Source organism: Polypterus senegalus, chromosome 16 (assembly GCF_016835505.1).
Source record: "Polypterus senegalus isolate Bchr_013 chromosome 16, ASM1683550v1, whole genome shotgun sequence".
Lineage (NCBI taxonomy): Eukaryota > Metazoa > Chordata > Cladistia > Polypteriformes > Polypteridae > Polypterus > Polypterus senegalus.
Window position 1 is genome coordinate 102,323,424 of NC_053169.1, and position 27,999 is coordinate 102,351,422.

The 27,999-nt window shown below is 42.8% G+C and overlaps 1 protein-coding gene across 4 annotated transcripts; it reads left to right on the forward strand.

Moving 5' to 3' along the window:
* The first annotated feature begins 231 nt into the window (after nucleotides 1–231).
* LOC120516848 (putative deoxyribonuclease tatdn3) lies at nucleotides 232–27,573 on the forward strand. Of its 4 annotated transcripts, none has more exons than XM_039738810.1 (10): nucleotides 232–405; nucleotides 2,442–2,474; nucleotides 3,276–3,349; nucleotides 5,002–5,086; nucleotides 6,750–6,812; nucleotides 9,386–9,495; nucleotides 11,904–11,959; nucleotides 15,961–16,073; nucleotides 17,034–17,114; nucleotides 27,457–27,573. In XM_039738810.1, the coding sequence occupies exons 1-10, from the start codon at nucleotides 331–333 to the stop codon at nucleotides 27,478–27,480; spliced, it is 714 nt and encodes a 237-aa protein (XP_039594744.1). In that variant the 5' UTR covers nucleotides 232–330; the 3' UTR covers nucleotides 27,481–27,573. The 4 variants fall into 4 exon arrangements, with proteins under 4 accessions (XP_039594744.1, XP_039594742.1, XP_039594745.1 ...); XM_039738808.1 differs by lacking the exon at nucleotides 27,457–27,573 and adding an exon at nucleotides 21,134–21,633; XM_039738811.1 differs by lacking the exons at nucleotides 232–405; nucleotides 27,457–27,573 and adding exons at nucleotides 663–960; nucleotides 21,134–21,633.
* The last annotated feature ends 426 nt before the right edge of the window (nucleotides 27,574–27,999 follow it).

Sequence of the window (27,999 nt, forward strand, 5' to 3'; positions counted from 1 at the left end):
ATGAGGCCATGTGTTCCCTTCCGTCATTTCTGCAACCTGGCATACGTAGTCAAATGCGTGAAACTCCACATTGGGACCACCTGCTCTTTGACTGCACAAAACCCAAGGGGCATGCATCCCAATATTTCCATCTAACATACTTCAAACTTGTAGAACTAACTGCATTGTTTAAAGCTACGGATGTCCCTACTCAAACGTACGCTCTCCTTAGCCTACCCTGATACTGTCCATCGATCTTCGTTGCTTGACAGCCCTTAATACTAACCACATCTCCATGATGGCGCGCGCTTCTGACGTAAAATATGCTGCGTTAAAACTACACTTCCCACAATGCCGCAGTCAGCTATGGCGGGTGTTGGGTATGTGGACTGTCACTGCCACATCTCGGCGGAGGAGTTTCGAGGGGTTAGTAGTATTTGACGAACGTGCTCGGTGGATGATGCCGCGTTGCAGGCACAGTGAAGATGCGTAGTTATTCTTAGTCCCTTATTTAAAGCAGAAACTTTTAGCGTGGCAGGCCTTACGATGATAGTGGGTTGGTGTCTATCAGGAGCCTTAGTAAGGCTGAAATCTGCGTTTGGGGAACAGTGGCGGAGAGAACACGAGTGTCCCAGCGGCCGGCCGGTTGCTTTTTTAAGTTGTCCTGCGCTCGGTTAGTTTTACAGTCGGTCAGAAGTGAAGTAGACGACGTGAGTGAAGGATGCGCTGTGAGACAGGCGGGTAGCCACGTTTGACAGGCACCTGTTTAGCCCAATCACAATTAAGCCCCGCCCAGGAGTGGCTGGTCCTTCAAAGTCCCGCTCAGACATTGCGCTCCTCCGGCATTCGCTTTAGCGGACTTGAGGCGCTTTGTGCCCCGGCGCTGAAGCGACCCGCTGCTGTTAGGGTGGCTTTGTCTTTCTCATCCTTCAGATGCATTTATTACTGGCATGAAGGGATTTTTAACTGTATCTGAAACTGGTAGGTTTTAAGCTTTAAACGAGTGGGGTGTGTGGTTTAAAAAAACGTCAGTTTCTGAGTTAAAGAGGCATACAAATACACATCGCTTCATTTTCGGTCGTTACAAAATAACGTACAATTTTTGGAGAAACAGATTTTGGTGCCTCTCTTCGTTCTGCACTGTTTATACCCCCGCCACAGGCAGAGACAGGAGAAAAACTTAATCGTTTTTACATTCGCTTATTTACAAAACAAAAGCAAGAAGTTTGATTTTTAATTATTTTGAAGATTTACTTATGTCTCGAAGGCCTTAAGTATAACGTCGAAAGGGTCATCGCCGTTGGAGGGGGAGTGAATGGAGAAGTTCGAGTTTCCCATTGCAAAATATGAGTTCAAAACCTTCGGAGTGTCCGCTGCCAGTGAGACAATTCTTAGGAAACAAAATTGCAACAGTTCTCCATAAAGAAAAATACAAATTATTTTAAACAAGTTAAATGGAAAAACTGTACACACGTACACACACACCTTTACCCACATCAGCCCACCTGACGTACTGTGTATGTCTGTAGACTGTGAGGGGGCTGACACAGGGAGAACACGCAAAGGCCAGGCAGTGGGTGCCCGGGGCATGGGCCCTGTTCTGCTTTTTGCAAGGCAACAGCATTGCCACTGTGCCACCCATATTATAAACATTACAAGTATTACAGGACGCACAAATAAATTTAGAGTCAAGACTTTCCAGTCGTTAATAGTTTTTTTTTTTGCCTTGGATTTGTTTACTCCATCCAATGTATTCATTTTACAACCTGTTTCAATTTGGAATTGTGTAAAGTTTGGTGTCTTCTCTATCAATCTGCATTTTTGAATTTAGAGTTTTCCAAAAAAAAAAATTGAGTATATTTTTATATTTCACTTTACAATGTTAAAATAAAACAACATTCGTCCATCCATTTTCCTAACCCACTTGTTCAGGGTGGGGTCGTGGATCTCAGCAATCATAGGCCACAACAAAGGAGCCACACCTGGACATGGTGCCTGTAAGCAAAATATCTTTGTCTTCTAAGTGATCTTAAAATCACAGCACACAATTTTGTATAAATACGCTCAGAAAAAGGTAAAGCTTACTTTTATCTTCAAAGGTATGATATACTAAAACAAATCAAAGTCATTTTTAAAAACCCTGTAAGCTACTGATTTTGCAGAGAATGTAGAAAACATTGTTAGCCAAGTTGTGTCATAAAGTTGACCTTTCAAGCTAATCAGTAACAGAGAATGGAAAAATAATGAGGTCAACTAGAAGTGGTATTTTCATGATCAAACTCTATTTTGAGCAATGCAATACATGCTTTCTGCATTTCGTTTACTTTTGATTTAAATTGCTGTTGGTACGCACCAAGTATCATATCAACAGTCACCTTGAATATCTCCAAAAACAACAATTTGAAATTTCCTTTGTTTCCCGTATAAAAAGAAGAATAAACTCTTTTTTTTTTCACCTGCAGGACTTAGATGATGTGATTGAAAGATCAAAAGTGGTAGGTATTTCATAATTTGCATAAATGCAATATTTATGTTTTCTTTGCCTTTATGAATGATTACCAATGTTATAAACTTTGTTTTTTTCCAAGCTGTGGCACAGTGGTTAGAGTTGCTGCCTAAACTATCCCTCGCCCAGTCCTTGTCCATGTGCAGTTTGCACATTCTCAGTTTGGGTGGCTTTTCCTCCCACATCCTTAAAGACACAGTAATTCCAATATTGGCACTGTGCTGGTGTATGATGGTAAGTGTTACCCGGGCCCTCAGATTCTGGACTGTAAGACTCGTGGGCTGCTTGGTCAGACTCTACCACTGGTTCACAGTATCACAGTGTAGGAACTGGTGTGACCATGATACATTATAAGTTGATTTAAATTTGAAAAAATAATAATACTAGTCTGAAAAAATAAATCTAAGCCAAATATTAAACAGACCTATCTTAATGCAGAGGTTTAAATATATTTTCAAAGAACCATATATTATCTATATAATATATAAAATGTACCGTATGTTCCATTTACAGTCCTACACCCTTTGACTGATCTGGACCAAATTTAGCGTAGTTGCTTTCTAGGACCATACAGGACAAGAGGGGACTCAAACTTCTGACTCCGGTGGTCCCAGTGAATTCTTGGTCCTGTGTGCTACAGTTTGCACACCACTGCCATGTGCTTTCTCAGAGAAGATGAAACCTCCAGACAGACTGAAGCCAAACTAACAGGCAGTTGATTTAATCAGCCGTCTGAACTGTGATTTAATGCTATAAAGTCTTATTTGTTGTAATACTTGTTTTATTTTAGGCCAAAGTGAAGGCACTTATTTCAGTTACAGAGCAAGCAGGTGAATTTGAGAAAATGATTCACTTACACCAAAGGTAAGAAGATGCCTAGAGGAACTCAAACCTTTAGAGTTTATTTAGATGGTACGCTTCTTTTTAAGCATGTTTGCTAATGCTTCTTAAACAGGAGTATGTTATTTATACACTTATTTGATTGTTTTTTATTTATTCTGCTTTATTAATTACATTTCTTTCCCATCCCACAGGAAGACACCAACTTTAACTGTTCAATTCTTTGTCCATCCGACTGCCTAAGGTCAAAAGCAGACCACATGCTGCTAGTTGTAGCACTTGGTTTTTGGCCTGTTCAGTTTTGCCCAGTAGCTGTTATGTTTTATTTTTCTTTGCCTGGCATGCCAAACCCACACAGTTCAATTTAAATTGAAACATTTTTGTATTTTATGCCAAAAATATTGGCATTGTCCTGTTAGAAATAGATAGCAGATTTTTTCTCTTACCTTTGGCGTCCCATCTGTTTCCATTGTCTGTGATGTGTTCGTCGTTAAACAGGTCACAAAGCTGGGAGCGTGGGTAAAATGCATAGAAGGAACTTCTCTCACCCAGCACCTCTCATACATGGTGTTTCCTCAAGGTTCCATTTGCCTTGTATTTACTCTCCTGGGGACTATCTTCCAGAAACATGGTGTTGCTTACCATTGCTATGGTGATGGTACCCAGCTATACCTCAAAGTTAGACCTGGCATCATTTCATCAGTAAAAAAGCTGATGGGGTGCCTTGATGACATTAAATAGTGGATGACATAAAATTTCCTACAACTAAATGCAAATAAAACAGAAGTCATTATTTCTTGGTCCTTCGTTATCCACTTCTGAAATTGACACTCAGTTTAGGTCCTTTGTCAGCAACTATTCATAATAATGTCAGGAACCCGGGTATCATCTTTGGGCCGTCAATAAGGTTTGATAGACAAATTTCCATCGTGGTAAAGTCCAGTTTTTACCAGCTGAGGCAAATCTCAAAATGAAAATGTTTTCTCTCACAGAAGGTCTTGGAATCAGTCATTCATGCTTTGATCACATCTCAGCTAGACTATTGTAACTCTTTATATGTGGGATGGCCCAAATCTGCTCTGTTGCGCCTATAGCTGGCTCAGAGTGCACTACCAAGGGCATTGAGATCATCTGGACGACTACTCCTTGTAGTTCCAAGATCTCGTCTGAAGTCGAGGGGCGAGCGAGCTTTCTCAGTTGTTGCCCCTGGACATTGGAATGATCTGCTTCTCCACATTAGGTGGTCTTCCTCCTCTATTGAGGTTTTTAAAAACTTGGTTTAAGACCCACTTCTTCTCTTCCGCCTTTCACTGTGTGTAAGGTTGAGGCGGATGATGTTAATTGATTGTTTTATTAACCTGTTCTTACACTCTTGTTTGTTTTGTGTTTCTTTTGTTGCCCTTTTGTACAACACCTGTTGTTTTAAAAGTGCTTTTATAAATAAATCTGACTTGACTTGACCTGATGCCCTTGGTTTTTAGAATTTAAATAGGTCATATTTGTGGAGTTATTTTCAGAAATTTTAACATCTACTTTAGGTAGGTAATAAATTGGCATCTCCCTTAGTGTTTACTTACATTTGGAGAAATTTAAAAGCTTCTCTTCTAAGCAATTGAATGATTCTTGAGTATACATTTGTACAGTTTAGGTAATATTTTGTCTTTGTGTGTTTTTAGGTATCCAAGCTATGTAGCTCCATGTTTTGGAATTCACCCAATTCAGCGTGTTTCTGCTATGAATCAGCGCAGTGTAACAATGAAGGCAAGTAACCTTCATACTGTATATTTGCCTTAAGTGAACATTCAAGAAAAGATTTCAATCCAGTATCACATATAGAGTATTTTCATATTAAATAATTCAGAAACATTGCAAAACAAATGAATAAAGTATTTATTACATTAATTACCATGTACAAATTCAAATCTCATGTGGCACAGTGGTTAACTGGGTAGTTGTGCTGCCACTGAGCTTTATATTAGACTGGTGTCCCATTGCAGGTTCAGCTCCTGCATCCAATGGAGTGGTATAAGCAGGCCTGCCCAAATGATCAATTCATTTTCAGTTTATGCAGGGAATAAATGGCAAGTCATTATTACTGTTTGGTTTTGATACATTTGGGCTGTTATTTCATCTTCTGACCTAACACCGACAGCAGTTATGCTTATGCTGATTTAACTAGAAAAGTAAATGAAGCCTAGTGTCAAAACCAAGATGAAACCTTAACTCCTAGTCAAATATCAGAAGTACTGTTTAAAGGCTGAAACAATAAGCAGACACACTTAGAGTTTGGTTTCATCTGCAAACCTGGATAATCTGGACATCTAAAAGACTTAACTTTATACCTCCTGATTTGTGACATTACCCCAAACATCACTCCATAGTAAATATACATAGAGAATTTTAAAATAGTGTTGCAGAAGACACATATATTTTAAGCCCCTTAAAAAAATAATTCAAAAAAGTAGTAACCGCATTTAATTCTGTGATCTCGCATTATTGTTCCAAAAAACAGAAAAACAATGCACATCACAACCAGGTGTGTTACTAAAAGTTGAAAGAAGAGGCTGAAACTAAAGGCAAGTCTTATCTGCTTAATGCACTTCAAGGCTGCAGAAGCTGGACCCTTTCCCAGCAGTATTTGGTGCCACCATGAATGAGGCTTCAGTCCATCACAAGGCACTTTTCACACACAAACAGGGCAAAGTCAGAGGTGCCAGTCAGCCTGGGCAAAACCCACTCAGATATCGGAGGAGGAGGTGACTGCACACAGGCAGTAACTGGCAGATTTAAAATTATGAAGGAAGGCTTTTACCTTCAAGTAAATTCTTTAGGAAAGATGTGGATCGAAGTAGGATATTTGTCAGAAAACTGTGTAGAGCTGTAAATACTGTATGTGAAGACAGATACGGGTTTGTCCCTAGTAGTAGCTGTATCATTTCTAAATACCTTTTCTTCACAGACTGATTTTTATCCACACCATTTTCAGTGTATGTAAGGCAAATATGTGGCATCAATTTCAAATTATGTACCCACATTAATGGTATAATTACCTAGTAGTAGCTGGAACATAGTAATGATGTGTAGCAGCTGACATCTTTCAATTTAAAATATTCATCCAGTTATTTCTATTAAGTGGACAAAGGGAAGTAGAGTATGCCCTGGGAACAAAAGGCTCATGGCTGAGGCTAACCTTCAGTGGGGCAGCAGTACTCACACACTCTCCCACAGCCTGTCACGCCAGCCCAGTTTAGAGAAGAGAAAACCAGAGTGGAATGAACAGATCTCAGAATAAATTTATTAGCAGGACTTGTGTGTTACCAAATTGAAATCAATCCACAGGCTTGTTTTTAGAGATCTGTACATAAACCATTGTGCTAATATAATTACATTACACCTCTGTCTCCATTGTATGTGTTTATTACAGGACCTGGAGCCTGCCCTGCCTTTATTTCAGAAATACAGATGTGAACTTGTGGCTGTTGGTGAGGTAAGTTGTGTTTTTAGCTAATAACATGAATATCAGAATCCTTTATTTTTGTGTAAAGTGACTTTGCCTATACTTTAAAAATGTAGGCAGGTTTTCAGATCGTGTTACATTTCACTTTTTTATGAAGAGTAACAAATACCTTGGGGGAATTGAATGTGGGACCCATATTATCTGCCCTTGGTCAGTCTGTCAGCACATCTCTCTGTTTATACTTTAAAGTGCATTTTAGCAAAGATCCAGCAAAATGTCATTCTGTTTATGCTGTGGAATAAAAAAAAAATCACATTTTCAGGTTTGCATCGCCCTGCTCATTCTGAATATTTGTTATAGTTCAGGTCCAACAACATTTTACTAGTATGATGTGATACGACTAAATGACAACACAAACAACATGCAGTATGTTCAAAGAAATATACACATGCACAAATAAATGAATGTTAGAGTAGTATTGGTAGGCAGATCATTGCACAGGTAGGGGGCACTATAACCAAAGGCTCTACCTTCTACACCAGGATTGCTGATCCTTGACATTTTACACAGGCTTGCAGTTTCAGATGCAATATTTGCACAATAGCTCTAAAATTAACTTGTTCTTTAAGATAAGGAGGTGCTAAACCATTAGTGATTTTTTTTTCTTTTTATTTGAGAAATTGAATTTTAAAAATCAGTTATAAACTTAACAGGCTCCTAAAAGAGGAACAAAAAAAAAACTAGGAGCGAGTAGCATTGCTTTAGGTGCCAAATAATTAAATGTGTAAAATAATCATCTTTCAGTCCTTTACCTTTCCACCCTTCATGTATTGTGTTTTTCTTTTCTTTTCTTTCTTTCTGTGCAGTGCATCTTCCCCTTGTACTTTTTGTGTCTGTCTTGATGATTTGGGAACTCAATGTCATAATAACTTTCACACCATCTATAGTCATTAAGAACAGCATATTTTATTCTGGCTCTGTTTCTGTGTCAGTGAATTTCAGTGCCGGGGTCCATCCAAAGTAATTTGGTCTTCTTTTCTTCTGGTGTGAAGTGAGCCGTCATCCTTTTAAAATCCATTTTGAAGAATTGTGGCTGTCCAGTGTTCATTCTGTAAGCTGCAGACAGGGGGCTCTGCTCCAGTTGGGGAAACAAGTGTCCTTCCCCATGGATAGGACAAAAGGGCACCGTGAAGACAATAAATTATTTTTATTGGTTTAGTTCAGTGTTATCTGTCCAGTGTTCATTTTGTAAACAGAAGAGCAAAGTTCTCTGTCTGCCATCAATCAAAGTGCACTGCAGTTAAACGACAATAACATGTAATACACCTGCAACCTTAAAATTCAGACTTCATGACGTCGCCGTGTGTGAGGATACAGCAGGCAGGCAACTGCGCATATATGTTGATTGACAGACGGGCCGGAGCATGGAGCATGTGTTAAATCAAAAGTGAAATGGCACGTAAAGATGCGTCAACACAAGGAGATCCGTGACAGTCACACCTTATGTGCCAAGTCCAAAGGAACAACTGAATTCCACAGAGCGCAGATATCTTCATAACGGGGCTTGCATGATGGGCAGATTCATTTCAGATGTTTTTTTTAATGTCTTCCTTGCATTTTGATGAGCTGTTGTGTTGCATTCAGCCCTTCGTTCATCATTCTGGCACAAGTGTAACCAGCCTCTCCTTGAAATTCAACATTTGGAATACCGTGTAGTTAGAAATATTTTCACACGCGCGTTTCCAAGTCTGACATCATTTTCACTGTCAAGTATAAACCAGCCTTTAGTAGAATGCAGTTCATGGATCTCCAAGGAGGACACCACAGAACAAAATGTATAGACACCTATTTTAACAGCACATCCCCTCAACGATTTAAAAAAAGCCAAAATGGCCTCATGTATCTATTGCAATATAATTAGTTTAAAGTTTCAATGATTTCACTCGCCATTGGCAATCTAATTAGAAACAGAAATTGGCAAAGCCTATTTTTATGCGACCATTTTATTCTCAGTCTGGAGCCCTGCTTAATTGGAAGTCCATCCATCCATTATCCAACCCGCTATATCCTAACTACATTAAGTGATTTACGAGCTGGAGCTATATGATTATATTCTTAGTCCTTGTTATAATTCTTGACGCTGTATTTGAAATGAGCTGTTATTTAGTTGTTGATATTTTACAGTCAATCTGTACATTATTACATTTGTAGACAGAAAAGGAAAGAGAAGTGGCAACTTACGGTTAAATTCCAGTCATCAATATTCACTACATTTCAGTAGGATTTAACCAAACTAAAATTGAAGGCCTTTGAAAACGAGGTTTCACAGTTGCCTTACTTAGTGGTTACCACTCACTAAAAGAACTTCCATCTTTTCTAAATTTAAAGACAAATAATCATCTCCTATTCAGTGCTTTTCATTAATAAAACAATTAAGTAATGATTTCAGTTTAAGTGCATTTTTTGTTTAGGTTTGGTAACATCAGCATTTTAAATGTGTTAAATATTATAAAGAAGATGTCTTTTAAAATATTTTGGGATAGTTGATATTTTATGGTGCTTAATGTGAATTGAAACTGGAGCTGGCCTTTTCAATATTTTAGATCGGTCTTGATTTCACCCCTTGGCTTGTCCACCACAAAGAAGATCAAGATGAGCAGCTAAAGGTTTTCGTAAAGCAACTTGAGATTGCCAGACATCTTGAGCTGCCGGTGTAAGTTGCCTTATTAATTTATCTTTCTACAACATTGGGAAGGAGGACGTCTATAAAATGTCTTCATTATAGCATGATTTCTGCAGTTGTGGATAAGTTTAAAATTGTATGACATCAAGACAAATTGTTTCCACAAGTATCTTTGTTTTTTTCGTAGAGATGTCTGCATTGCAAAACATTAGTCAGTACTGCGTACAGAAAAGCTGTATAGAGAAATTGAAAGAAATTTCAGTCATCTTTAACATTTTGAATCAAAAATGATTTGCAGTCTGTCCTGGCAAGGGTCACGGTAGCAACACACTAATTTGAACCAGCTAGACCAGCTTATCATTCACAACAGTCTCCCAAGCCGGTTGAGTGATTTTCTGTCTCAAGTATGTCAGACATCCCATTTGGAGGCTGCCAGGGCCAGTCACACCCACACCACCTCAGGTAGCTGCATGGAATCCACAAAGCCAGAGTTTCCACTTTTTCACCCTTTAGTTTTGTATAGTTGGGGCAGATTAGAGTAATAGAAGTACAGTAATCCCTCGCTATATCGCGCTTCGACTTTCAGGGCTTCACTCTATTGCAGATTTTATATGTAAGCATATCTAAATATATAACGTGGACTTTTCGCTGCTTCACGGGTTTCTGTGGACAATGGGTCTTTTAATTTATGGTAAATGCTTCCTCAGTTGGTTTGCCCAGTTAATTTCATACAAGGGACGCTATTGGCGGATGGCTGAGAAGCTACCCAATCAGAGCACGCAGTTAAGTTCCTGTGTGCTGATTGGCCCAGCGATGGAACGCCGAATTCGATTGCGCTGCATTAACTAGAAAATCTTGTCTCGCTCATTCAGCATCAACGTGTTTCTCTGTGTGAAGTTAACTTTTGTGCTCTTTAGTGTTTATCTTTGTGTGAAGTCAAGCCCTTCGTTATGTCTCCAAAGCGATCTGTCTATCGTAATGGCTGTAACATATGTGATATCGGAGACGCTCAATATTTTTAATATTTAGGTTTTACTGCATATAAACAGTGTGTTTACATACATAATTTCAACGAATCTTACCTAATATCCAAGAGAATATAAAGGATTTATGCTGTATAATTGTGCGGGAAATGTTTACAAGAGTGTGGGAGAGTTTATAAGGGTTTAAAATATATAAAAATAACCATATAAACATATGGTTTTTACTTCGAGGATTTTCACCTTTCGCAGGGGGTTCTGGAACACAACCCCCGCGATAAAGGAGGGATCGCTGTATAGGGATCACTAAACTAGACTCCACTGTCAATGAGTGATAACTCTGAGGTTCTGTGCACCTGGGCATTTTACTGAGAATGCCAATGTGATTTGGTGGCCAGGGTAGCTAGAGTCTGTTCCGTCCCACCAAATTGATTGCTTATTTGTTTAGTTATTGTTCATTTGACTAGCATGGCTACTTTATGATCTTGCATCCTGCGTTAGAATCTTGAATCCAGTAATAGACTGCAGGAAGTTGACTCATTTTCCCTGTGTGTGGGTTTCCTTCCAGGTATCCTGTTTCCTACATTTCCACACATATGAAGGCTCTGGTTCAGTGGCAACTCTAGAGTAGCCCCATTGTAATTTCAGGTGTTTCTGTCTATGTGTGAATGGGACCTGTGGTGGACTAACATAAATTTGAACCCAGAATCTCTGGAGCTAGCCACGGTGCCAACTTGTACTAAAGAAAAAACTGAAAGCTCAAGTAATCTTGATGAGAAAAATTCACACTTTGAATGAAGGCTCTAGGAGTCAAAGGATAGGCAAACAGAGTAATTAGTTTTATTGCAATAAACAATAATATGGATTCAACCCAATTAAGCCAAACTGAGCTGAGCTCTGAACAGGCCAAAAAAATCAGTTTATATAATCATTTCTTATCATTTTGACCTCGTTTGCTGTTTATTCTGACTCACTACTGCAGCTGGCTTCTCACTGGCCTTTTCATGGCCACCAATATTTTTTGCATTTCGTCATTTAGTATCATTCCTTGCTTCCTGGCCTTCAAACAACAGGTGTTCCCCCTGTTCCCCCTTCTTTATCCTTGAGTAGTTTCTGTGTGTCATTCTCTTCCTGCTCTATCTTTCCAAGTTCCCCAATATTGGTGGTTTCACTTTGAGCTTAACTAAAAATCAAATATGACAAATGCCTTTATTTAACTATTTGCTTGACATATCTAATTGACACTACATTTAATGCTTATAGAAGCTCTTAATTAGTTTTATGTCTATTTATTGCTAATACGTAACTTTTTATTCTCCATAGTAATTAGATTCCAATTGGTGTGACTACTTTAATACATGTTTTGGAGGGGTGGTGTAACATTTGATGGAGAATTTGTTTTGAACGACATAACAATAAAATTGCTTGATGGCTGATTGTTTTTTAAATTACCCACAGAAATGTGCACTCTCGCTCTGCTGCAAGCAAAACCATCAGAGTTCTTAAAGAGCACGGTGAGTCTAAACATGTTTTATTTACCCGTCTTTATTAGCCTTAATGGCCATTATAAACTTTCTGTTGATTAAGTGGTGATAAGCAGCTTCCAGCTGGCGTGTACCCATTGTAACAGAAGTAAATGCGTCAAAAACATACAAAGGTAAGTAATATGTTGTGAAACCTGGCCCCGGCACAGACAGACGGACATCATTGTTTCACCACACACCATTTATTTACATTCACTATTTACAAGGTTTGCTCACGTGCACCCCCAGTGCCTTCTTGCACTGATTCCCCAAAGTCCAGGGCCCACAGTCTTTGTGCCTTCCTGGCCGCCTCCTGTCCTCGCTCTCCAGCTCAGTCCTTCTGCCTCCCGACTTCCACCAATGACTGGAGGGAGGCGGCCCCTTAAATAAGGCTCCCGGATGAGCCCCAGGTGTTCCGTTCTTAGCCACGCCCAAGCGTGGCGGAAGTGTCGGCTGTCTTCCTGGCAGCTCTCCGGGTGCCACACAAAGTCTTCCCCCCGGCACTTCCTGGTGTGGCGGAAGTGCCGGGCTCCCGGGATAATTAGGCACCGGGGCGCCGCCTGGCGGTGGCCACGGGTCCCTACAGGGCTGGGCTTCAAAAGCCCTGTACCCGAGGCCCCCTGCCTAACCAGGACGGACGCCCCCACTCTGTCTGGAGGAGGCACTCGCCCTCCTCCGGTCCTCCAAGGCGTCCCGACCGGCAACCGCACGGGATAAACCGGCATCGGGGCGCCGCCTGGCGGTGACCACGGGCCCCTACAGGAAGGGCTTCCATGCCCTCAACCCGTGGCCCCAACAGAACCAGGACGGACGCCCTCGCGGTCTGGAGGAGGCACAAGCCCTCCTCACGCCCTCCTGCCCCGGCCGGGCTCCAGCCCGCCGGGGCCACAGTGCCCACCGCTAGCGAGGACACGTGGGTCCAACGGCACAACCCGAAGGGCAGCACGCCCCGGTGAGGGTCCTACTATGCCCCAGGGTCCAACACGGCACCCTGGGACATCCGCTTCGGCACCCCGCCGCGCAAACGCCCCCTGTGGTCTCGCGCCGCTCTCGCCCGCTGTTCCCCGCAGTTGGGACACTATTGGCCTCTCGGCGTGGAGCCCTCCCGCGGAGCGGCCCGTTTCAGGAGGGCAGGTCCCTGACGACGCTGTCCTCAGCGCCGTCGGGCTTCGGCCTGTGGAAAAGGAAAAGAGGGCCAGAAGCACTGCCAGGACACTCACCCGAGTGCCCTGCCGGTCTCCGTACTCCGCAGTGCTCCTGCCCCTCCGACAGCCCCTGACTTGCCTGCTGAAGTCCTCCGTCGCAGGTTCCATGCCCGTCCGCCTGTTGTCCGCGGCACGCTCGCAGGCGGCTCGCCCAGCCGCCAGGGGATCTCCTCTGCCGCACAGAGGACGGCCCTTCTCCGGACGCGCACCAGCGCGCGTCCTCTCCTATCGGAGGAACCGCATTCACCCTTCGGTTCCTCCTTCTTTTCTTGGACGCGCTGACGGTCTGGGTCTGAGCACAGCGAAAGCTCAAATCCAGCCCCGTCTGCGTCCAGGCAGAGCGACAGGAGACAGCTGCAGGCTTGAGCGCAGGGCGCTAGGACCCAGGGCACTCAGCAGCCCGATCCTACCAGCCCCTGCATATTCAAGCTCCTCGCCGCGCTAGCTGTCTGCACCGCCGCATCCGTTGTTGGGAGGTCGCCTACTCGGAGCCGGTCGTCCCGTAATCGGTCACGCCATGTTCGCGAACCCCCACTTGCTCTACGGGAACGGCAACACTCACCACTCCCGCCGTGTTCTGCCTGCCTCCGGTTCCAGCGCCGCGCCGATCCTCCGTCTCACTCGGTGGCTTTCTCGACGCGACCGCCATCTCCATCAGCTGCTCACACTGAGCGGCGAGAACACGTAGCAGCTCCTCTAAAGGCGGCTTGGCGGGCCGAAGGGACTCCTCCGACACATGCCGAGCCGCTGGTGGAGAGAGAGACAGACGCCGGTGGGCTTACCTGTCCATCAGCTCCACGCGACGCCTGCCTCCTCTGGGCCACTCCCTCTGGCCCAATCGGGTCTCGGTTTGGCACGAGACTGGCATTCCTTGGGCCCGCCTCTATCCAATCATCGGCGGGCACGCAAGACACACCGCCAATCCGCGTGCCTGTCAGCGGGCGGGACATCTGGCCCGCGGCCATCTTGCCTTCCCTGCTCCGAGTGCGGAGACGTGCCTCTTCGCGCGTTGTGGCTGCGGCGATTCCTTGAGCCGCAGCGGCTCCGCTTTCCGCAGCCTTCTTTGCTGCCGCCGTCGCCGCCGCGCTGCCGACAGCCCGTGGCCCGGCGTGCTCCTGCCACAGACGCGGATCCGGTTCGTCCCTCCCTGTAAGAATAGAGGTAAGACCGACCCGAAGGGCCGATGATTGCAGGGCAGGGCACTTACCTCCGGATCCGTCATGCCGAGGCCCCGCCTCGGTGTGGCCTTCTGTGCTGCCACGCCGGCCTGGCTGTCCGTCTCGACAGCGCGACTGGAGCCCGCTGCGCTCCGGCGATGTCGGGTTCTCCTCCGCACTCGGGGAAAGCCATTCCGCTGTCCGGGCGGTTTCTGGGCGAACGCTCCAGCGGTCGTGCAGGCGCTCCCGCGGCCAGTATGTGGGGTCCGCTGCTGCGCCGGGCCGTTCACAGAAATATTTTGTTTAACTGCAGGTCCCCGCCTTGAACCAGGCGGAGTATCCTGCCGGCTACGCCACTGTGAAACCTGGCCCCGGCACAGACAGACGGACATCATTGTTTCACCACACACCACTTATTTACATTCACTATTTACAAGGTTTGCTCACGTGCACCCCCAGTGCCTTCTTGCACTGATTCCCCAAAGTCCAGGGCCCACAGTCTTTGTGCCTTCCTGGCCGCCTCCTGTCCTCGCTCTCCAGCTCAGTCCTTCTGCCTCCCGACTTCCACCAATGACTGGAGGGAGGCGGCCCCTTAAATAAGGCTCCCGGATGAGCCCCAGGTGTTCCGTTCTTAGCCACGCCCAAGCGTGGCGGAAGTGTCGGTTGTCTTCCTGGCAGCTCTCCGGGTGCCACACAAAGTCTTCCCCCCGGCACTTCCTGGTGTGGCAAGAGTGCCGGGCTCCCGGGATAATTAGGCACCGGGGCGCCGCCTGGCGGTGGCCACGGGTCCCTACAGGGCTGGGCTTCAAAGCCCTGTACCCGAGGCCCCCTGCCTAACCAGGACGGACGCCCCACTCTGTCTGGAGGAGGCACTCGCCTCCTCCGGTCCTCCAAGCCCCGGCGGGCTCCAGCCCCGACCGGCAACAGCACGGGATAAACCGGCATCGGGGCGCCGCCTGGCGGTGACCACGGGCCCCTACAGGGAAGGGCTTCCATGCCCTCAACCCGTGGCCCCCAACAGAACCAGGACGGACGCCTCGCGGTCTGGAGGAGGCACAAGCCCTCCTCACGCCCTCCTACGCCCGGCCGGGCTCCAGCCCCGGCCGGGGGCCACAATGTCCAAATTGAATGGCATTTGATGTGTAATATAAGGGAGTGGTGTATTCAGGCTTAAAAAATAAGTTCACTTATATAGTTGGATTACTATGGCATTATAAGAAAAAATACAAGCAAAAGTATAAGAACCCCATATTTTCTGTAAATACCTGTGCAATACATTTTATTACTCCACAAATGAGAAGCCTTGAAGCTTTTCAAGGCTACACCTGTTTGAAATATAAACACATTTGCTCAAACATATATTCATATTTAATCAGAAGTAGTGAGTCTAGGTTCCCACCAGGCACCAAATTAAAGCTGGGACGTTGGCACTGGTTTTCAGAAAGTGTATGTCCATTTGCTCCCATCAGTCATTAAGGGCCAGGTGTTCGTTGTCTACTGGAGTGCACAAGTGATGATTAGAGATACAGAGACAGAAATGCGTTGGAGATCATGATGTGCATTGGATAAACTTTTGCAGTTGCATGCATTTCTATGCCGCATTTTATCTTTGTTTTCCTCCATCTTGCAGGAATTCAACATGCTCTGCTGCATAACTTTGCAGGGAGGCCATCAGTGGCCTTGGAAGGAGTGCAAGCAGGATATTATTTCTCTTTTCCACCAGCAGTAGCAAGGAATGACCAGGTAAGTACAGCGCACAAAACGACTTTGTTAACATTTTTAATAGAGAATCTACTAAAAAATCATGAATTATTCATATATTTCACATGTTTGTGTGGGTAGATAGATAGATACTTTATTAATCCCAAGGGGAAACTCACAAATGTATGTTTATGTATATATACAGTAACCACAGAAATTATATACAGTACCTATAAAATTTGCATGCTTGATTTTTCCACGATGCCAGTAACCAGCAAGAAAAATAATTTTCTGTACTCGGCAGCATGTGCATATACTGTCTGTTGTATCATTCAAATCCAGTGTGGTTTGCAAATATTTTTCTGTCATTAATGGTGATGGTTAAAATAAATCACTTCCTTTTAATTGTATTCCATTATACTTTATATAATGTAAGAAAAGGGTAAATTGGTTAGCTACTCATTTATGTGGAGATACAGACCTTTATAGCCTTCTGTATTTAGTGAGCCTAAAATATATGATGACAAGTGAAGGTTTAAAGGAAATTCACACTTGACTGTGTATGACAGGGAGACCCTAACGACTTTCAACTGTTTAAACAGCTCTTTCCAAGATAAACTGATGTTAAACGTGCCATGCAGGTATCCTTATCTAGAAATAACTAGCGATAGTAAAACAGTGTTGTTAATGTAGCTACTGGCATTACATTCAGTCAGTCAATCAGTCAGTCAGTCATTGTCCAACCTGCTATATCCTAAGTCACGGGGGTCTGCTGGAGCCAATCCCAGTCAGCACAGGGCGCAAGGCAGGAACAAACCCTGAGCAGGGCGCCAACCCACCGCAGTGGCATTACATTGTGATTTTCATTCTGTTCTGGAAACTTTGTTAAACCTGGAAAGCTTCATAAAGAATCCTGTCATGTTTCAGTCAGAATGCCAGACTAAAGATATTTCATTTCCATATTTCCATGTGTTTTAACAAGCTTCTTTTTCTTCTGCTTAGCGTTTTAAGCTGCTTAAGCAAATTCCTTTGGAGCACATTTGCCTGGAAACGGATGCACCTGCACTTGGCCTGGACAGAGAGGTAAGTCCTAAAGCAAGGGTTTTGCACACATCTTTTGTTACACTTTATAACTGCTACAGTACATACAAATAGAATCTAATAATTAATTTTCATGCTTGTATTGTGAATACTATGTATTTGTAAATGATTACTAAAATGTTATTTAGAGTCGGATATTTAACTTCTCAATCACAGCTTAAAGAGTTGCAATGTTTTTGTTCTTTTTTACTTTTTTGTAGGTACCTTACTGAATAGTATTTCTTTGCAGACATTAATAGGATTGTCATCTGATTCTCTTTTGGTTTAAATTATTACTATTAGACACTCATGTAAGGGTTATTAACATTTTTGTATTGTAAGATCATTGCTTACTTCACCTTATATTGGAGATGTACAGTGCATCTGGAAAGTATTCACAGCACTTCATCACTTTTTCCACATTTTTTTCTGTTACAGCCTTATTCCAAAATGGATTAAATTATTTTTTTTCCTCAGAATTCTACACACAACACCCCATAATGACAATGAGAAAAAGTTTACTTGAGATTTTTGCAAATTTATTAAAAATAAAAAAATTGAGAAAGCACATGTCCATAAGTATTCACAGCCTTTGCCATGAAGCTCCAAATTGAGCTCAGGTGCATCCTGTTTCCCCTGATCATCCTTGAGATGTTTCTGCAGCTTCATTGGAGTCCACCTGTGGTAAATGCAGTTGATTGGGCATGATTTGGAAAGGCACACACCTGTCTATAGAAGGTCCACAATTGACAGTTCATGTCAGAGCACAAACCAAGCATGAAGTCAAAGGAACTCTCTGTAGACCTCCGACACAGGATTGTCTCGAGGCACAAATCTGGGGAAGGTTACAGAAAAGTTTCTGCTGCTTTGAAGGTCCCAATGAGCACAGTGGCCTCCATCATCCGTAAGTGGAAGAAGTTCGAAACCACCAGGACTCTTCCTAGAGCTGGCCGGCCATCTAAACTGAGCTATCGGGGAGAAGGGCCTTAGTCAGGGAGGTGACCAAGAACCCGATGGTCACTCTGTCAGAGCTCCAGAGGTCCTCTGTGGAGAAACAAGAACCTTCCAGAAGGACAACCATCTCTGCAGCAATCCACCAATCAGGCCTGTATGGTAGAGTGGCCAGACGGAAGCCACTCCTTAGTAAAAGGCACATGGCAGCCCACCTGGAGTTTGCCAAAAGGCACCTGAAGGACTCTCAGACCACGAGAAACAAAATTCTCTGGTCTGATGAGACAAAGATTGAACTCTTTGGTGTGAATGCCAGGCGTCACGTTTGGAGGAAACTAGGCCAATACCATCCCTACAGTGAAGCACGGTGGTGGCAGCATCATGCTGTGGGGATGGATTTGGGATACTAGTCAGGATAAAGGGAAATATGACTGCAGCAATGTACAGAGACATCCTGGATGTCCAGAGCGCTCTTGACCTCAGACTGGGGCGACGGTTCATCTTTCAGCAGGACAACGACCCTAAGCACACAGCCAAGATATCAAAGGAGTGTCTTCAGGACAACTCTGTGAATGTCCTTGAGTGGCCCAGACTTGAATCTGATTGAACGTCTCTGGAGAGATCTTAAAATGGCTGTGCACCGACACTTCCCATCCAACCTGATGGAGCTTGAGAGGTGCTGCAAAGAGGAATGGGCGAAACTGGCCAAGGATAGGTGTGCCAAGCTTGTGGCATCATATTCAAAAAGATTTGAGGCTGTAATTGCTGCCAAAGGTGCATCGACAAAGTATTGAGTAAAGGCTGTGAATACTTATGGACATGGGATTTCTCAGTTTTTTTATTTTTAATAAATTTGCAAAAATCTCAAGTAAACTTTCATGTCATTAGAACATTAGAACAATCTAGATGAGAACAGGCCATTCAGCCCCACAAAGCTCGCCAGTCCTATCCACTTGTTTCCTCCAAGAAAACATCAAGTCGAGTTTTGAAAGTCCCTAACGTCTTACTGTCTACCACACTACTTGGTCGCTTATTCCAAGTGTCTATCATTCTTTGTGTAAAGAAAAACTTCCTAATGTTTGTGCGAAATTTACCCTTAACAAGTTTCCAACTGTATCCCCGTGTTCTTGATGAACTCATTTTAAAATACAAATCTCGATCCACTGGACTAATTCCCTTCAGAATTTTAAACACTTCAATCATGTCACCTCTTAATCTTCTTTTGCTTAAACTGTAAAGGCTCAGCTCTTTTAATCTTTCCTCATAATTCAACTCCTGTAGACCTGGAATCAGCCTTGTCGCTCTTCTCTGGACCTTTTCTAGCGCTGCTATGTCCTTTTTGTAGCCTGGAGACCAAAACTGCACACAGTACTCATTATGGGGAGTTGTGTGTAGAATTCTGAGGGGAAAAAATGAATTTAATCCATTTTGGAATAAGGCTGTGACATAACAAAATGTGGAAAAAGTGATGCACTGGGAATATTTTCCGGATGCAATGTAGCAGTTTATTGGCCTGTGATGAGAATCAGCCCAGTTTAAGTTCTCAATGTGTGATCAGAAGAGCAGTTTATAACTAATACATAGTTTGTATGCTGGTTTTATATCACAAATCTACAGTACATTTTAAAAATTGGAAATTATTTACAAAGCACATGGCCTGGTGTTGTTGTGGCAATGGTTTAAAAATACACACTCTAGCTGTTTCATTCAATGGAGACTCGCTAATGTCCCTTATGTCTAGCAGTCTTGTTAGGTCACATCACACTTTTGGAATAATCCTACTACTTACAGTCCACATAAACTGACACAGTCATCACCACTTTCTCTCTCAGATGGCAGTCCGTCCTGTGCTTTTTGTTTTTAAACCAGAAGTATGACCACAGCAATCAACAATATGCACAGTACAATAGAGAGAACTGTTGTAATACCTGGGATTGCCTAACAGTATGAGCCTCACCTTCAAATACCCAGCATGCTTGTGAGTTGTTGCCATAGCAACAATAGGTTTGCAGTGTCAGTTTCCTGTGGCATATATGTAAAACGTATGTTAGGTAAATCATAATTGGGTGGCTAAATAAGGCTCCAGATGCCTTTAGAGTGCATCATCAATATCAGATTTAAAATGTTTGCTAAGAATCAGAAGCTGATGTGGTCCAATTCAGTGATTTTACTACAGCAGGTTACTAGTTATGACCAAACTTCACCTTGAGTTTGGAGAAATCATGAAAGTGTTTACGAATATGGAAGTAGGGATTGCTCTTAAGAATTCTGCACAACCCCTTAGATACCAGGAAGTATGGTGGCACTGCTCTTAGTACTTCTGCCTCAAAGCTCTCACTTTCTGGAGCACATTTGTTCCTTTTTCACAAAGTAATATGAATTTTGTTTGACTGCTGTGGTTTCTACATATAGTATGTGCTTGCTTCTGATGATAGATTATATTATAGACAAGTTGAAAATCAAATTAAACTAAATGTGTACTGAAATTATTATTATATTTTACAACAGCTGTACAACAAAAATATTTCATTAGTGAGTAAATTGAAAGAATGTTACTTTTGGGCCTTGTATTTGTCCTTGAATGATATGTTGATTTTAACAGCCTCCTCTAATCTGAGCTCATTTTGGAATGACCTTTAGTCTGAACTAGATGTTCATTATGTCAAACTTGAAAAAGCAGATGCCTAGGAATGTGTGTGCTCCTTTAAAACGTTGATATAGTCGTACAAATCTGCCATCTAGAATACTGAGAAACTTTTGTTAGTTTCTGTTCTGCATATGCGACTCATCTAATCAGTCATTTTCTAACCCATTGAGTCCTGAACAGTTTTGCAGGGGGTGCCGGAGCCCATCTCAGATAGCATAGGGTGCAAGACAGGAGCAAAACCCTGGACAGTCCAGTCCATCACAGAGTGAACACACACACGCACACACCAAACAATTTGGTATGGCTAATCCACCTAAACCACATGTCTTTAGTTTGCATCTAACATTATTTACATTAGCAAAAGTGATTCATGTAAGTCCAGTTCCTTTGTCAATTTAAAGGTAACTTTTTTTGTCTCCACTAGGAGAGGAATGAACCAAAGAACATTACGATTTCTTGTGACTTCATTGCGAGAATAAAAGGAGTTCCGGCAGATAGAGTTCTTGAGGCCACCACCTATAATGCTATGAAACTGTTTCCTAAAATTAAAAACTACCCATTGGATACTTGACTTAGAATATCCCCTGTGGTCTGAAGTTTGTCGACCTTTTATTCACTCTCAGCCTTGGCCTGGGTACTGCAAAACCAAAGGATGGACTGTTTCAATGGGCGCAGTCATGGAGGGGCTTCCAGGGAGGGTCAGCATTTATACATACAGTGTATCCTTCATGATAGGAAAACTTCAGTCTGCTGCTTGCCCTTGTAAAATGATTAAAAAAAAAAAATCCCAGAAGATTTTATAGATATTACAACAAGTGCTGGTCACCTAAACTCGATGAAATGAATAAGAAAATGTCTATATTTGGAAACATTGTGACACTGGAGTAATTATAATGTTAAATTGTTTTCATTTTTTATGACTGAGATTTGCTTAAATGATTCTTTTGGCATGTATGGAGCTTGGTGTGCTGTGGAGGGGACAAGTGGGATTAATGAAGGTCACATTATACAAGTGTGAGGAAGCTGCCATTGCCATTTAGGAAAAAAAAAGGATGAAAGCAGTAGAAGCAACAAGACATTCAGAAATTAAAATACGGCTGCCAGTGTCTCACCTCTGGTGTCTGTGGGTTATAATAAAGCAACAGCTATCGCTTTTATGAACCCACCATTTCTGAAACATCAGGTCTGCTGTTAATCCTGTTTGAGCAGACTGAACAGATTACTGTTTTCTCAAATTCAACGCTGTCCTCTTCTAATGTGATTAAGTTCTTATCGTGAGTTGGCAAGCTGCACAAAGCATAGCCAGCTTAGATGTACAATAAAACATGACGTGTTCAAACCGACTTCATCCAATACAGGACCACATGAGACAGGAGCTGAAATCTGCAGACCCGGAGAGCTCATAGTCTACCATATCCATCTCTGGGGATGTGAGAGCAAAACCAGGCGCTGGGAGAAAGTGCAAATTCTACACCGATGATAGAGCAGCCACCGCCCTGGCGTGTATCTATACCAATTACACCTGTGCAAAAAAAAAATGCTGTAAAGCAGGAATGCTTTCAAAAACAGTGCCATGAATATTTTTTATTGAGCAATACACTTCCTAGAAAGCCCAGTAAAAAAGAAAAACCCTCAAAGAGTTCAATATTGAGTCTGCCTAAACGTTACCAAGCGGTCAGCTGACGTGCAGTTTCTGAAGATCCTTGCATGCGTCTTGTTCACTTGCCTCCTCTCCACTGCAGACTTTGCCTGTTTTACTTGTAATCCCTGACTATCTCCTAATCTTCATTTCATTGAGCCAATCTACGGAATTCCCTTTTCCTCTTTTGAAGATTTTAGCCATGTGTTTGGGTTCATTATCATACTGCAGAATGAAGCTGGGACTGATCAGACACCTGCGCGTGCTACTCGACAGTGAGGGGGAGCATCAATTTTAATCAACTCATGAAGTCTGTTTGTGGAAAGAAACCCCAAAACCTGCCTAGACCCTCCATTGTGCTTCACTGTTATCAGGCATTCGCCCATATGCCATAATACTGCCCTTTGGTGGACCACCAGCCTTCTGTTAGAGACAACAATGTACAATTCTCACTCCTCAGTCAGGAGCCCCACTGCCATTGGTTTTTTTATTTTTTTTTTTGCACTCTGATCCTCGTGTTTACAGTTGGCTACAATGAAGCGACTACAGGAGCTGGCAGGTCATTTTAACTACAACTAGTGTTAATTGTCAGTTTATTTTAAATACCCCTTTATTCATCATTCAGCACAACTTTATGAAATATTAGTCTACTATGATATGTAATTCTGCATAGATACCTAAAGGTCTTACAAAATGCAGAATGATAAAATTAGAATCAGTGGGCAGAAGCATAAAGAGTATTTTTTTTTTTTTTACTAAGTTTAGTTTAGTTAGTTTTCATCCAGAAAAACTTGAAAGTACAGAGTACAATGGTGTGGTGTTTGGCTGGGACGCCTCTACGCTGAAGTGTATCCAGAGCCTTACCTCCCCTGGAGCACTAGGTGGCAGCCTCCCTGGGTTGCTGCAATGCCTCACACTCCCGCAGGGCTCCATGGGAGCTGGAGTGTTCTGTGGGCGCCACCAGGAGGTGCTGCAGCCACACCTAGAAGTGCTGCCAGAACTAGGTCAACGAGCACCTTGGAGCACTTCTGGGTGCCTCATCAAAGGAGCCAGCAGCCACTACTCCAGGAGGTGGAGGACAAAGCTTGCGAGGAGGAGTGGAGACAACAGAAGAAGAAGAAGAGAAGGAAGAAGGGCTATATTATATTATATTGTATCATGTTATTGTACTGTGCTGTGAAGTGGGGTCCCACAGTCAACACCTCCCCAACTGAATAAAGTGTGTGCTGTGGTGAACTTGTGTCTCAGCCTGTCTGTGTTGGGGTTTGGGGAACAGTACACCCCCTGGTGGTCCACAGCGGTTACTTTGTTGATACTTTGGTGCACTGGTAGGTGACTTTACAACTAGCACTCTTATAGCTTACAGTACAGTACCACGCAAGGTAGGCCATACAGAATGTCTTAATCAAATGATCCATTTAGCTGTCTTTTACAAAATATTTGGAAACTGAAAGCATAGGCGATAGTGCATGAAGAAAACTGACAACTAAGAACTCTCCATACCTAAAGATAACATTTTGAAATGAATAGAGTGAAAAACAAGTTCTGTTTGTTGATCCTTCAAGATAATTAGCACATTCGTTTGTAACCATAAAGCAGATGGTGGCTTATCTAAATTTCTCAGCCCTCTTCATGTAAAGTAATTCAAGCAGAATATACTATAAATTCCTACAGCACTGTATATAGAGATAGATATGTGGTGTTTAAGTATTAATAATACACTGTTTTAAGTAGATTGATAATTCATAACATGCCAGAAGCCTTTATTAAGAACTGAAGGCCTTTACCTGAACAATTGCATGCAGCCTTCCAGGTGTGGCCATCCATAATGTCTGGTCATTCCACAATCTATTGCTATGGGACATATCGCACTTTTCTGAATTATGTAATGCATACACTCAACGGCCACTTTATTTGGCACACCTTGGTAGTACCAGGTTGGAAACCCTTTTGCCTTCAGAACTGCTGCAATTCTTACTGGCATAGATGCAGCAAGGTCCTAGAAACATTCCTCGGAGCTTTTGGTCCATATTGACGTGATAGCATCATGCAGTTGCTGCAGATTTGTCGACTGCACATCCATAATATGAATCTCCCATTCCATCACATCCCGTAGGGGCTCTACTGGATTGAGATCTGGTGACTGTGGAGGCCATTTGAGTCCAGTGAACTTACTGTCACGTTCCAGAAACCAGTTTGAGAGGAACTGAGCTTTTGTGACAAGGCGTGTTATCCTACTGGAAGTAACTTTCAGAAGATGAGAACACTGCGGTCATAAAGGGACAGCTACTCGGGTAGGCTGTGGCTATGGAAAATAAAACTAGTATATTCATGTATTAGCATAAATAAATATAGAAAATATATAAGCATTAACTTTAGTGCAAATACTAATGCAAGTCAGGCCTGCTTAACAAATGGTTAAATAAAGGTACGTGCCATATTTCTTTTTTTAATTAAAGCTTAGCTCTAGCCACCAATATAAACTAACTCAAAGACCAAGGAATGGAAGTGTTAAGATAAGACAGCCCAAGGGTGGAAAAAGGGGGAATGTCTGTAAGCTCAAGGCCGACTAGAAAATAAGTGAAGCAGAAAAGCAGAGACCAATAACAAAAGATAAAAATAATAATGGTTATTATGAAAAAATGTGACAGGCCAGCTACAGAAAAAGGAGTCAGAATGGAACAGCGAATGAGCTATTTTGAGCGAGGTCAGAGTGATAAGAAATGATAATATAAACTGTAATTTTTTATCTGTTCGGGGCTCGACTCGATTTGGCCGAATTGGGTTGAGTCCATGTTATTGTTTTATTGCAATAAAGCTAATTACTCTGTTTGCCTATCCTATGACTCCTAATAGCCTTCTTTTCAGGTAAAGCCTTGATAATTTCGCTTCAACATGGCATGTTAAACAAGGCTCATTTGGTAATAAGGGCCCCAAAGTGTGCCAAGAAAATATCCCCACACTGTTACACCACCAGCCAGAACTGTTGATACAAGGCAGGGTGGACCCATGCTTTCATGTTGTTGATGCCAAATTCTGACCCTACCACCCAAATGTTGAAGCAGAAATTGAGACTTGTCAGACCAGCAATGTTTTTCAAATTTTCTATTTTCCTATTTTAGTGAGCCTGTGTGAATTGTAGCCTCAGTTGCTTGACAGGAGGGCCACCAGGTTTGGTCTCCTGCCGCTGTAGCCCATCTGTTTCAGGGTTTGAGGTGTTGAGCATTCAGAGCTGCACTTGAGTGACTGTTGCCTTTCTATCAGCCCAGACTGGTCTGGCCATTCCCCTCTGACCTCTGGTATCAACAAGGCATTTTCACCCGGAAATCTGCCACTTGCTGGATATATTCCCTTTTTCCTGACCATTCTCTCTAAACCCCAGGATACATGAACATCCCAGTAGATCATCAGTTTCAGAAATACTCAGACCAGCCGGTCTGGCACCAACAACCACGCCATGTTCAAAGTCGCTTAAATCCCCTTTCTTCCCCATTCTGATGCTCAGTTTGAACTTCAGCAGGTCATCTTGACAATGTCTACCTGCCGAAGTGCATTGAGTTGCTGCCATGTGTTTGACTGATTTAATCATTTTTGTTAACAGACAGTTGAACATGTGTACCTAATAAAGTGGCTGGTGAGTGTAATCAGACTATAAGTTTAATATGTCACTGTGCTCTGTGCAGATATTTTACATCTGCTTTTCTTCACACATGTACAGCTAACACAAAGCCAGATTTAGTACAGGTACCCAGCATTTAGAACTGCTAGGCAAAGCATTTTAAGACCAGACAAGTTAAGGACAACTGCAAAATGGGCAGTTTACTATTTCTGTATGTCAGAATCAGCATGAAATTGACTCCTGTCTTTGCCTTGTTTGGAACTGTATTGTTCACCTAAGTGTGGGCCTGCACATAGAGAAAGGGTATAAAGCCTTGGAACATTGCTCGGAACACCTTTGAAGCCGATGAACGGATTGGAGATGCCATCATCCAGTCCTGAAAGTCCTTCCAGCGCAGCAACGAAAATGGCAGACTCTATAAATCAGGCTTCCACTACCCAAAAGGTCTTGTCATGGCCTCCTCGTCTGTTATGCCGCGTAAACCATCATTAAAGAAAGCGAAGTTATTTCTCATATGTGATTTCTTACCACCGTATCACTAAGGGAGGGGTTCACCTTTTTATATTATATCTATATATTTTCGGGTTATGTAACATGCCGCAATTACAAAAGAACTTATTCCAACAAGGGAGCTAGCGCCCCCTGCTGGATACAGTGAGCGTATATATTTGCTTACTTACAAACATATGTTTTTGAGACAGTATTTGTAATATGTATTTAGGTGTAATTTGTCATTAACATTTACAATGTCTTGAGTAACACTTTTTGTGTTTCTTTTGCCATGGTTAGGTTGATGGGGTGACCTGGTTTCCATTTCAGGCTCTTTATTTCCGTAGACCTGACCAGAATGCCCCATATCCTATCTATGGCCCTCGTATGTTTATTCTTATTAGCCAGGTAACTGTCAGAGTTGATTGCTACTGTAGTTCAATGTTTCCCTCTTTCTTTTGCATCTATAGCCCCAGGAAATTAGACTGAGGAGCAGAACAGGCAGGAGAGAAATGAATACATTAATTAACCTGTATTCCACCAGGCTGCCTTCCTGGAATGAGAAGAGGTGTTCCTGCTTCTAAAACCCATTCTCCTTCCAGAGGCTCATACATTTTACCTGTACAGCTAAATCCATGCTTCTGCGTATCACAGCAGCAGCTTTACACCAATCAGGGTGCAGGTTATAGCAAAGTACTCTTGTGCAGTCAGTTACAACCAAATCGACGCAGAGCCTTCAGCCCTACAGCCTAGAGCATCACTTATCAATCTGATCTAGTAGGGCCATAAATGTGCTCAAAGCAATAACTGGCTCATCCAGCTTCCCAAAATGAGAAATTGTTAAACACGTTATCAACATACATGCTAGATGTTACCTCCAAACACCTTTGAGTCCAACATTGTAATGGAGTGTAAGTCATCTAAGCACAGTCCTCATGAAGTTTCTCAGATGCCATCCTCATGATATTATCAAATCTTTAACCATTTTTTTTCTTTACAGGTCTGTCCATGGCCTCTCTTTTAAAAGTCGAAAACATTAGTTGTGTCATGGCCCCTGGCTGCACCGTGAAGACAAGCAACTTTCCAGTGAAGCTGATTAGTGAGCACCACCTTGAAGGTAGGCCGCCGACACGTACAGTACGCAATAAGTTTGACTTTGATAGAGGGTCACAGATACGCCGGTCAGAGACTGTGTTACTTAGCACGGTGGACGGCTTGTTTGTGTGATGAGCACCAAATGAGGCAATTTTTCATTTTCTAAATTTATTTTGTCACCACATTAACATTCTCCAGCAAAATTGGTTAAAAAAGATTGGACCCTGTGATTTGTGTTAGTTTGGTCTGTTATATATTTTAAAGATTTAACCGAACATGCATGTCACAGAGGGAGTTGGACCTTGCACACATGCAGCAGCATTGAACTCTGTTGTAAAAACTAAAGGATGGGCAGTGGGAGAGTACAGGATGAACTGGCGTGCATTTTAATAAATATAACAGTTCACTGGGTAGAAAGTCACAATTAGTGTCAGCCGGCCACAGTGAT

What these genes read in the sequence shown, in the direction of transcription:
- LOC120516848 (XM_039738808.1), top strand. Translation starts at nt 331, where the DNA reads ATGCCGCAGTCAGCTATGGCGGGTGTTGGGTATGTGGACTGTCACTGC. An exon ending in ATGATTCACTTACACCAAAG is followed by an intron (nt 3,350 to 5,001) that starts GTAAGAAGATGC and finishes GTGTGTTTTTAG; the next exon opens with GTATCCAAGCTATGTAGCTC. An exon ending in CAGTAGCAAGGAATGACCAG is followed by an intron (nt 16,074 to 17,033) that starts GTAAGTACAGCG and finishes TCTTCTGCTTAG; the next exon opens with CGTTTTAAGCTGCTTAAGCA.